At 44.3% G+C, this 12,435-nt stretch overlaps 1 protein-coding gene across 1 annotated transcript in view; it reads left to right on the top strand.

The window, feature by feature from the left end:
• Positions 1-6,222, top strand: part of HNF4A (hepatocyte nuclear factor 4 alpha) — a 36,309-nt gene extending 30,087 nt beyond the window's left edge. The window contains exons 7-10 of the mRNA XM_066586164.1: positions 2,394-2,546; positions 3,520-3,756; positions 4,301-4,426; positions 5,904-6,222. Coding sequence (XP_066442261.1) covers positions 2,394-2,546; positions 3,520-3,756; positions 4,301-4,426; positions 5,904-6,046 — 659 coding nt within the window. The 3' untranslated portion in view covers positions 6,047-6,222. The remainder of the gene's footprint in view (positions 1-2,393; positions 2,547-3,519; positions 3,757-4,300; positions 4,427-5,903) is intronic.
• Positions 6,223-12,435: the final 6,213 nt, after the last annotated feature.

Genomic DNA, 12,435 nt, shown 5'->3' with positions numbered 1-12,435 from the left:
GCGGTGCCGCTCCATTTATCTTCAATGGGACTGCAGGAGATAACCAAATCCTCGCATTTGGCTCTTTCCTATTTCCATCAGCCCCATTGAAATGAATGGAGCGGCACTGCCTATGTGCAACCATCACAGCAAGGAGTCAGAGAGCCCACAATGATGAGAAAAGGGGACTTGAGATTGGTGAGGGTCTCAGCAATGACCCCCACTGATCAGACTTTTAAAGCTGATTTTGGACAACCCCTTTAAATATTAGCTTCCGACACAGATCCGCAACATAATCCATATGGGAACCACATCATGAATAGTAATATATGTGTAAGAATGAAAAACAGGCATATGTCCTTCTAGTTCAGCCTATTACCCCCTAATGTTGATGCAGAGGAAGGCAAAAAAACCCCATTGAGGTAGAAAACAATTTTAGGGGAAAAAAATCCCTTCCTGACTCCAATCTGGCAATCAGACTAATCCCTGGATCACCGACCCATCTGAAGTAATCAGTATGTCAATTCTGGTTTTTTTCCTACGCGGATTTCAAAATCCTCAGGTGTAGTTCATATGAATTCAGTGGGAGGCCAAAAGTGATGCAGATTTTGGAGTGGAATCAACGTCTGAAAAACTCCACATGATATGGAATCCGTATCAGAAAAATTCACAGTAGATTTCAATGAAAACCTGTGTCTGAGATCTGCGGATTTCTAATGTGGATTTCATTTTAACATAACTCGCATCCATGCACAGATTAGGTCCATGAAGTGGAGAAAATCTGTTTAGGGATATTCCAACCTGAATTCCGCATCAAGACTAATTAATTCCTATTAAAGTCAATGGGATAGTCAAAAGACGTGGATTTCAGCACCAAATCCACATGACAGAACTCTATGTAATGCGGGTCTTAGGATATGTTCACATTAGTGGATTTCCCACGGTGCAAAAACCACTGCAGATTTTGTTGCGGATCTGAATCAGAGTCTGAGCGTGCAATATGTGGATTTTAACATATATTTCACGCCCTCATTTGAAGAGGTGAAATCCTCGCGGAAAATCTGCAGCATATATTGGCATGCTGTGGATTGCACAAAAATGTTTTCTGCATCATGTGGATAAGATTTATTAAAACGTCCTGCAAGTTTCAAGACTAAATTCTGTCCCAGGACCGGAGGAGATGGGGATATATTACCTGATATGGCATTTACGGGTCCAATTTCAGGCATCCAATATGGCCAGCGCAATGAAAAGAATACCTTATCTTCACAGTGCCTTGGTAGCGTTAGACTGATTGGCCAGAGCTGGTCATGTGATCAGTATTGGCCCATTAGAGAGCAGTGCACAGTGCGCATTAGGCCAGCTTCGCATGATCAGATTCCTATTGCGGAATCCATGGAATCCGCAGAAAATCGCACACTTTGAAAGGCATGTATTTTTGCTTTTTCCTTCACACTCATGTATACAAACTACGTATTCTACAAGCAGATGAAAAATCGCAGCATGCTCTATTGTGCTGCGGACTCTGCGTGGATGGCCACCATTAAAGTCAATGGAGGCTGTCCGACCCGCAGCCCATCCACAATTAACATTGCGGATGGGTCGCGGTTACCCACGTCATCGCCTGGCAATGGCGCGGGAAATACAAATAATTAACAAATAAAACCTGTACTGCGCATGACCAATGGCGAGCGTCCACGGTCATCCGCATTACAGATTTTGCAGGTACGGGGGGGTCGCAACCAGATTCTACTGAGGGGTCCTGCATGCGGAATCATGTGCAGCCGGCCTTAGGTAGTTAGAAAATTGCTGCAGCCATCTAGGCTGGCTGAAAACAGGGCCGAAAATTCGGATATCTGAGGGGCAGCAGAGAAGAACAGCTGCAGGTAATACACCCCTGCCCCTCCGGTTCCGGGACAGTATTTTTTCCTGAAACTATAGGGTCATTTTAAGTGTTCGGAAAATCCGCAGCATTTGCGCTACATGCGAACGGACCCTTTTAGCTCCAGGAGAGCATCCACAAGGAGACTGACTTCCCAGAAGCAGATGAGGACATTAACCATGATCAGGGGCGTAACTAAAGGCTCAGGGGCCCTGATGCAAAAGGTGAGCAGGGGCCCCTCTCTATCTGTATCTGTACCGGTACCCATACCTAAACCATGCTGCACAGAGGCATAACTTAAAGCTTCTGGGCCCCAATGCAAAACCTGTAACAGGGCGCCCAACTGTGATGCTTTATTCATAGTACTGGGCTCCCTATATGGAGAAGAGGGGCCTTATGGGCCCCCTAAGGCTCCTGGGCCCGGGTGCAACCACATCCCCTGCATCCTCTATAGTTACGCCCCTGACCATGATGCAATTCTGTACTCTACATTGCCAGAAATATATGATAGACTGTCTTTATATGATGACAGGTAATGACCGCGTGGTGCCAAGAAACTGCTCAGAACTTGAAGTGGGTCGAGTGGCTGTCAGAATCCTGGATGAGCTGGTTCTTCCATTCCAGGACCTCCAGATTGACGACAATGAATACTCTTGTCTTAAAGCAATCATATTTTTTGATCCTGGTAAGCACAGTCTTCACTTACAAAGTAAAAATCATCAGTCAATTCATTACTTTCAAGGTCGGTTGTTGAAATGTTTATCCAATTAAAGCAGTATGGCCGCCATTACTGCTTGTTTAGAGTTTAACACCCAGCGTTCTCAGACTTCTGAATGACAAACTCATAAGCTCCCACTACTGGGGGCAGCAGGTGAAATATTTTCAGGAACACAGAACACCCACCATGCCGCCCCTTAACTTTTGCCACCCTAGGTCAATGTTTCCCAACCTTATCAGCTTTGGGAAAAAAATTTTACCGCGAGGCACCCCTACTAAAAAGGGGATGTGGCCACAGAACGTGGCTTACCACAACATATGATTTTACCTCCAATATTCTGGGCACCCAGTGATCTCTAGTGAGCAAAGCCCGGCTGTCCACTTCCACATCACCTGAGCAGCAGAAACCGCCAGGTGCCCGGCAAAGGAGGCACCGAGAGCGCAAAGGATTTGGAGGTGAGAGGGAGCACAGTATTTGGAAATTCTGCAGCAAATCCACTCTGTGTGGACCCAGTCTAAAGGGGTTCTCTAGGCAGTGTCTGGCAGGATACATGGGGTCGGAGCAGTAGAGCCGCTCCGCCCCCTATGTAGTGCTAATGCTCATAATTGCAGTTGCAATTCTCATTGAAACCAATGGAAGCTGCGCTTATAATTGCAGGCTGGGGTCCCATTGATTTCTATGAGAGCTGCTCCTGCAATTACGAGTGCCGGCCACTACATAGGGGTCAGAGCAGCACTTCCACTCTGATCCCAGTTTATCCCAGCGGGCACTGCCTGGTGAACCCATTTAATGTCAGCTGAGTATTTGCCAGCCGCGGCACCCCGGTTGGGAATCTCTGCCCTAAGTCAGGGTCTGTCTGGTCTCTCCACATATCCATGTTCAATACATAGAACTAATATAGAACCTATATAATGATCCGTCCCTCTTTTCTGTCTTTTAGATGCCAAAGGATTAAGTGACCCCACAAAAATCAAGAGGATGAGGTACCAGGTGCAGGTGAGCCTGGAAGATTACATCAACGACCGGCAGTACGACTCTCGGGGAAGGTTCGGAGAGCTGCTCCTGTTGCTGCCGACTCTGCAGAGCATAACGTGGCAGATGATTGAACAGATCCAGTTTGTCAAACTTTTTGGAATGGCCAAGATTGATAATTTGCTACAGGAAATGCTTCTAGGAGGTCAGTATGCCAACGAGGATGATTATACCAAAACCAGAATTTTTTTGTTAAAACCCAGTACTAACTCATGAGTGTGAAACACTGACGTCACTACGATCAGTGGCCAACTACAGAATTGGGGCTTCTTATTTTGCTGCAGTAAAGCTATAGACATTTGATAGCTGCTGGCAAAATAGTCATTTAGCTGACAGTTGTCCCATTGGAGTTTCACATTATTAGAGGTGCAGAAGTGTCATCTGGCCCCACTTGTCACCCATTAGAACGAAAGAATGGAAAAGGTTAAATCTATCTTGCCCAATCTGTGATAGCTCATGACTGACCATTCCAAATTATAAGAGGTGCCAAACTTCCATCTGACGCCACTTATCATCTGTAGAAACAGTGGCGGACATTGGCTCTGCACCCAGATAAGATCTTCATTGACCCTTTAGGATAGCACCTACTTCCAAACCATCACTCCACCCCATCATGGGAATAGATGAGATTGAATAGGTCATATAACTAAATTATGTACAATATTAAATGTTCATTTTGGTATACACAGGTTCAACAAACGAAGCCCCCCACTCTCATCACTCGCTTCACCCCCATCTTGTTCAGGAGCATCTAGCAACGAACGTCATAGTGGCCAACAACACTCTACCTGCCCAACTCCACAATGGACAGATGTGTGAGTATATGGGCGTTGATACTCTAGGCTAGGGGTACTCACCAAGTGGACCGAAACCGCCAGCTGTGCGGACCCTTGTTGTCCAGACCAGGGGATGGAATGGCTACAGCATGTTGACGTCTCTGAACCCCTCCCGACACGAGAATGATGGGGCACAGCCATCTTGTAGTGCAGAAGAAGGAAGGATGTCCCTCTACTTCTCTGCAACAGGGTCATGTAGGCTCAAGCTGTGGGCTACGTTAGGGTACCTTTACACGGTATGACTGTCAGGTGTTTAAGCAGGAGCGATAGTCATTCAGTGAATGGAGTTGGAGCATGCCAGAGATCTCTTCTGGCTGCCCACCAAAGTTTCAGTGGCATGTTCCAGAGGTTTCTGTGTGTCTGTGCCCATTGCTGTTGGTCTGAACTTTTAAGGTATTGTATTAAAATAAAAAAGAGCGTTAATAAGCCCATGTGCTTCACATTAGTAACAGGTAATGTGAGGTATTGGGGTTATTAACCAATTAATGCAAAACGGCATACATATATGTCAATGTAATTGTACAGGAATAGAAGCTGTGCCCAGGCTACTAGCTGGGCTCACACTGCAATGACAGGGGCCGGAGATAACCCTGATCGTAACCATTAGCCTTTAGATGCCGCGGTCAACAGTGACTGTGGGCATCTAAGTGTTTGTAAATAGAGAGGGGGCTCCCTCTGTCACTCCATCAGCCCCCTTGTGATGCTATTGCAGAGTGTCGTTGGGTTGCTAAAGCAGCCAGGGAACTATCAAAAAACCCAGGTCTGCCAAATTTCAGGGCCAAATTGGATGTCTGTTAGTGTTACAATAACATGTATAATACACTGCAGTACAGAAGAACTGCAGTGTATTATAACAGCAATCCAGTTTCCTTGTGAGACTAAAAAAATAAAGAAAATGTTATATGTTGTATTAAAAAAAGAAAGAAAAACATATTTGTCTCTATTAAAAATGTTTTATGTAGTTAAAAAGGGGGAAAAAAAGCACACATAATTAGTAACGCCTCATCTGTTATGACCCAAACTTGTTTAACCTGCACAGTGAATGTCATAAAAAAAGCAATACCAGAATTGCTGTTTTTTGTTCATCCTGACCCATAAGCATTCAAAAAGTCAACCATGTACCCACAAAAAACAAATCCCTACTTAGCTTTGTTGATGGGAAAATAAAAAAGTTTTGGCTTTCAGAATATGGCAAGTTAAGTGTTCTACAGCGCAAAAGTCATAAAAATATATATATTTGGTACGTATTTGGAAACGTCATAATCGTACCGTAATTTATATGCAATTATAATTATGTGTTCTAACCCTCATTGCTTCGGTTTGCCGGACCTTCACCTGATGACAGACCTTTACAATAACTAGTTGGGCACTCCTGCTCTAGGCCATCACTGATAATTGTCTCATTTTTCATTTATTGCAGCTATATTTGTTGATATTGAAAATTTTTGTTTTCCAGCTACCCCGGAGACCCCGCAACCATCCCCCCCAGCAGGCTCAGGGCCCGAGCAGTATAAAATTGTCCATGGAGCCATCACTGCTGTATCCAAACAGCCAACTTCCATTCCACTACCCACCATCACCAAACAGGAAGCCATGTAATGTCCTGCCACAGAAAAAGTAAAAACAATAGACTAATAGACTGGAAGCCAAAAAGACTACCCTATGAATGGCCCTGAGAGACTGGAGTCCGGGCCATCATGATTGCCACATGGCTTCTTCTATCTGCCTTAAGAGAATGATATTTTTGTATAGTTTTTGAGTTGTTTTTTTGTACCTTAGCTTCTAAAAACTTTTATACATGGACATAGTCAATGATATAGATGCAGTATGTTGTATTTGTCTTGTGTACTACGTGATTTTTGTCTAGAAGTGGATATGTCGCATATATGCTGTGAAGGTGACCCTTTTAGGGTTAGGACTGCCATTTTGCAAAGGGTCGGTGATGTCTAAAAGGCACCAAGTTCCTCCTTAGACCACCTACATTTGATGTTGAATGGGTTAGCAGAATGGCTGCCCCTGTTGAGTGTGGTTTAGCTCGCTCTTTTATACACTTGTGGTTTATATCCACCAATGGTCTCAGAGATTTTCCTTAAAGTGACCATGTAGTTCAAGGACAAAATTTGTTCAGGGACTGGAGGGGGGGGGGGGGGGGGGAGTTATAAAAATAAAATAAATATTGTTATTTGTATAGCGCCAACTTATTCCGCAGCGCTTTCAAGTGATTTATTAATTACCCCCCACCAAGATGGGTAATCATTTTACCGGTCTCAGAAGGATGGGCTGGCCTTGAGTTGGCTACCTGAACCAAGCGGGGATTGAACCAGCAACCTTCAGGTTGTATGCTTAGGACTGCATTTCTGCTGCCTTAGCACTCTGCGCCACACGAGGCTCCTCGTGCCCTCTTTGGTGGTATTCCAACACGGTAGTGTTGATTTATAAACTATTTGATGCACCCTGAGAAATGTTGGTGCACCGGTAGTCTAATAAACTACATGAGTTCTGATTGGCCAGCGCCACTCACATGTAGTATAACTCCACCACTCCGATCCCTGAACAAGTGCTGTCTCTGGGATCGAAGGGTTGGTTTAAAGGTGTAGAACAAGAAGAGATAAAAACAGTCAGTGTGATATTTTTTCAGCAACAGTGCCATTCTTACACATGGGTTGTGTCAGGTATTGCAGTTCAGCTCCAGTCACTTCAATAAGGATGAGCTGCAATACCACACATAATCCATGATCAAGGTGTGGCGCTGTTTATGACAAAGAAAAACTCCTGCTCAGCTCTTTTAAAGAGGTGAATCCTATAATTGAATGGATGGGGTTAATCATGTATCTCACACTTTCTGTTCTTTATTTGCCCTTACATATGCATTTGCGACAAATGACACATTATTTACCTTGGCCCAAACTGTTATTTATGAATTATACTGTGAAACTGTCTTCCCAAAATGACCTTTGTATTGAAAAATACTGTTTTTTACATTTTGTTTGATAGTGTAGTACTTTTTTCAACCTGCAGGCGGAGAAGTCTTAGCACTGACTAAAATTCAATTCCCTCTTTAGCACCACCACAGGCTGTTCAGAGTACTGCAACGAGGGATAAGATGTGGATTCACAATGGCCTCTTAATTAATATACTCGTTTGAATAGATTAAACTTTATACGTACCTGCCATACAACACTGCCCATAGTTTATACTATATAACGTTTTCATTGCCATATGATAAAGACACGGAATTATATATGACATACAATGTCGTGTTTCAAATAGTTCATTATATATGAAATTGATATTATAAGGTTGGGGCATCTGGCTGAACATGGTGATATGACGTTCAGTGGTGTGCGGGGTACTCTATAAGATACCTCTGTCCACACCTCCTTATTATGTACTAGCACCCAAGTGTAGATATGTGATATCCTCTGTAATTTATTGTCCCCAATTAATGCACTGTGTAAATTATTTGTGTACATTTGACTGATTCCTGGAAATTGACAATTATTATGGGTTTTATAGCACTGGGGCGCCATTCTGCCTCATCCGGCTCGTCTTACAATTGTGTTCTATCAGAAGTTTGTTTATATTTGTGTTCTGTAATTTTCGGTAAAATATTCTCTTTTTCTGCTAATAGGTTGCTGTAAACAAATAAATGATATGTTTTATACAGGATTTGTCCAATTTTGACTAATTTTGGCAGATTAAAAATGATACAATAGTTGAGAAGGGGAATAGAACCCACTTACTGACAGAAGGTGAGAATGGCCATTTTTATCATTCGAGCAAAATATTGGCTTGGAGGTCTGCCCTAATTGCAGTTGACACTATGCTAAACTAAGGCCCCCCATCCCTTTAATTAAGTCCAACCCTTTAGTTCAGCCCCAAACATTAGTCAAAGGGGTTATCCAGGTGTAAACTATTGACCTATCTTCAGATAGGTAATCAATAGTTGATTGGGGAAGATCCATCACTCGGGATCCCGATTGATCGTCGCTATCTCTTAAGTCTATACCGGGCACAGCACTGTATAGTATAGTGGCTGTGCCTGGTATTGCAATTAGTCCCATTCATATGAACGGAACTGAGCTGCCCTTAGGCCATGTGTCTAATGAGTGTGACATCGCAGGACTGAGAAAGGTGATCCAAGCACTGCAGCCTATTCAGTCAGCTGATTGGCAGAAATGCCGAAACAGCAGATCCCATTGATCAACTATTGACCTATCCTAAGGTTAGGTCATTAATACTTTAGTCCCAGAAAACGTCTTTAAGCCCCACTCTTTCAACACATCAGCTGAAATACGGAACAAGCCAAAGTGTGAACATCCTGATCCTTTGCCAAAATTTCCAGTGTTCCTTTAAATGACATCAGTGCCCATGGTTATAAACTCCTCCCTATAGATAAGGCGCTATTATTATTGATACTTAGGAGTCACTATGCCATTAAGATAACGCCCGCTCTGTGCTGTATCAGCATTGCCACGTCCACAATTTTCTTCCCCATCTTTGAGTCACATCTCTGTTTTATGGCGGATTACATATGGGAGGGTGGAGGGGGGGGGGGTGTTTACAGCCGTAGGACATGCAACACTCACATGGCTCTTTTGGGCTGTAAAGATAATGGGATTTTTATGCCAAATCCATGGGGAAATCCAGATAGTTTAGATATTGTGTTTAACAAGGAAAGTCAAGTTCTGGTGTTGTAAAGAGGAAACATGCAAATTTTAAGTTAAGGGGGTTGTCCATAATGGATAACCCTTCCATACATCGTGGTAGGTAATATGGGTGTCATAGAAAGGCGCGATCCACTACTTGGGACTATCATCTATTAGCCAGAGTAAAAAGAAACTGCAAAGAGTGGCTCTGGAGGATTTGGTTCTGCTGTAGTAAATAGTTGTCCATTCATTTGACTGGGTGCCATGTAATACTACTTCTCACCAGCAGTGGCCGCTGCACGGTGTGGGTGACCGCTCATGGCAAGAAGAGACAATCCATCATGATCGTAAAATCATTTTGATCATGTTTTCATTTATTGACAATTGCATCATCCATATAGGCTAGCAATAACTTATGGCCTGTGTGATGACACCCATGGCCATATATGCGTGCATATTGGTGTATGGGTACATTTGTGTTTCTTTATGTATGTGTAAGCCAACCATGGGCTCACCAACGAGTCTATAGAGAACAGGACTGGCAGCTACTGCCATAGGTTGCGTACTGAAACCACATGTAGACAGCTTGGGTTTCACAAAGCCATACCGGATGTGTGTTGAGTCTCTCGGGGTGGCGGTGGAGAGAAGAAATACGGCCACATAGTGATGCTTTAACAGTTCTTTACTGAAGAAACCTTCAAGGAACAGCGGTAAAAGAAAGGTCTGTTACTGGCGGAAGCTGTGTATGGTAATTGGCGTTCAATACCGGCTCGGCGATACGCTGTCTCTATCAGGAGGTATATGGTGTTCTGGCTTGGTTTTCTATTCCCAATCATTGTTAAGACTTGTTAAAAAGTCACATTGATTTGAAGGAATGCTGCCATCCAATAGGTGGCGCTGCAGAGGTATTGTTCCATTTTCCTTATTTGCATAAATTACCCAGAGGAGCTTGCATGGCCTTATAAGTCTCCTCACTCACCTTCTAACTGTCCCCACAACCCTTTCGGGTGCTCTCCTCTATAGAGACTATGCCTCTGGTTTCCTATCCCCATTTATTGTTAAGACTTGTTAAAAAGTCACATTGATTTGAAGGAATGTTGCCATCCAATAGGTGGCGCAGCAGAGGTATTATCCCATCTTCCTTATTTACTATTTCTATCAATCATGCTACCAGGCAATACTCAGGCTCTATCTGGCAATGGCTCATCATCCAACAGGATTACTTCTACTCTGCTGGCCACGTACGCTCGCACAGGCCCTTTGAGTAACATCCTCCTCAGCGCTATACCCATGGGATACCCAGCTCAGCTACTTGGCATCTCGAGCCACCATACTGGAGTCTCATACTTCATCATCATCATCATCATAATCATCATCCCAACCAGGTTCTGAACTGGTACCCACTACTAAAGACTCCATTTACATACACAGCCATGCCACCAACATACGCAGCCTCCACGCCATACATATGTAGTCTGATTATTTCTTCGGCTCCAATTCCCGCGCAAGGAGGAGTCATACAATGACCGAGAAAGAAGGGGAGGAGTTTTAGATGGGGAGAACTCTTGCAGCATGAGGGTCTGGTGGAGCACAATGCAACCCCGATGGGACTGAGAACCAGTTTTGCAGCAGTTTCTGCGACCACACAAGAAGACGGCAGCCGATAGTGAGCAGGCTTCTTCTTCCAACGGAATCGGAGGCCGTAGCGCTGAAGAGAACTGCCTTATCATCTGTCCATTAAAGTTTGAGTTATCACACACAAGGAGATGTGTGTTAATGACTTGTTACTAGAGATGAGCGAGTAGTGCCTCAGCCGAGTATCTCCCCGCTCGTCTCTAAAGATTCGGGGGCCGGCGCGGGTGACAGGTGAGTTGCGGCGGGGAGCGGGGGGGAGAGAAGGAGAGAGAGATCTCCCCTCCGTTCCTCCCCGCTCTCCCCCACCGCTCCCTGCCCCCCGAATCTTTAGAGACGAGCAGGGAGATACTCGGCTAAGGCACTACTCGCCCGAGTAATGTGCCTTAGTGAGTATACTCGCTCATCTCTACTTGTTACATAAGTTTTCTACATCATGTGGATTCAAAACCATCCTGGTCGTTGCCGCTTGAAGCCTAGGAGTTTCTGGCTGTCATGTCACCTGGTCGTGCCACACTACCCAATAGGTTCCCCCTTCCTACCTCCTCTGTAGTAGGCTGCTTCTCCTACCAAGGGGGGTCTTTTCATACGCACCATTACATTTTGTGAAGTCATATTTATTAAAGTAACCGTGTAAAGAACAACTTTAAATAACTTTGAGAAATTTGCAATCAACTATACACAATCCCTGTACTTTTATGCAGGAGCGTAACTATAGGGGATGCGGTTGCACCGGGGCCAAGGAGCCTTAGAGGGCCCATAAGGCCTCTCTTTTCCATATAGTGAGACCAATACTATGAATAAAGCATTATATTTGGGGACCCTGTTACAGATTTTGCATTGGGGCCCGGGAGCTTCAAGTTACCCCTCTGCTTTCAGGTGCTCAGAAAAGGCTAAACAGTCTTGAGGGGTTAATCTACCAGTGCAGACCATTATATATGTATGTGCCAATTAGATTTCAAAGATGGATGACTTAAAGGGGTTGTACCAAGATTGCAGGTTATTCCCTATCTTGCTGATCAGTAGGGGGTCTCACTGAATGGGAATCCAGTCTCCTATTTTACCTGTCACTGTGGGGGTCACGCCTCCCCCCGCACTGACATCTTCATGTAGTGAGCGCTGGCCGAGCATTAGCAGTCAGTGCTCCATTCATTTCAATGGGGCTGGCAGAAATACCTGGTCGGCATTCCGTTACAGGGTTCCATGAGAGGCGCCAAAAACGGTGTTGAGACAGAACCCCCGGAAGTAACCAAACAGAACCTGTCGTTAGTTACGTGGATAGTGATTATAGGAATAATCGGGTCAGGAGTGGTCAGCCTCATTTCCCAAAAATAATTGCAAATTGCGACGACTCAATCCTGATTTCTAATAAAGTCAATGGGAGTAAAAATCCAACTCACTAATGTGGTGGGACCTCTTTAATAAATGTGGCTCGGTGGTTAGCACTGTTGCCTTGCAGTGCTGGGATCCTAGGTTCAAATCTCATCAAGGACAACATCTGCATGGACTTTTAAAAACTCCATTCAGGTGTTGCCCTTTGTCAGACTTGAACCTAGTACTGCAAGGCAACAGTGCTAAACACTGAGCCACCACACTTGTTCTTTCGTCTCCAGAGGAAGGGAAGAAGAAGAAGAAACACAAAGTGCGACATTTAAGAAGGCTTTATGCCAGGAAATTGGTGTATAAAAGTAGCAAAGTTTGGCAACT

This window comes from Eleutherodactylus coqui, chromosome 13, assembly GCF_035609145.1.
Source record: "Eleutherodactylus coqui strain aEleCoq1 chromosome 13, aEleCoq1.hap1, whole genome shotgun sequence".
NCBI classification, from domain to species: Eukaryota; Metazoa; Chordata; class Amphibia; order Anura; family Eleutherodactylidae; genus Eleutherodactylus; species Eleutherodactylus coqui.
Note: the sequence above shows the minus strand (reverse complement) of the source record. Positions and strands in the feature narration are given on the sequence as shown.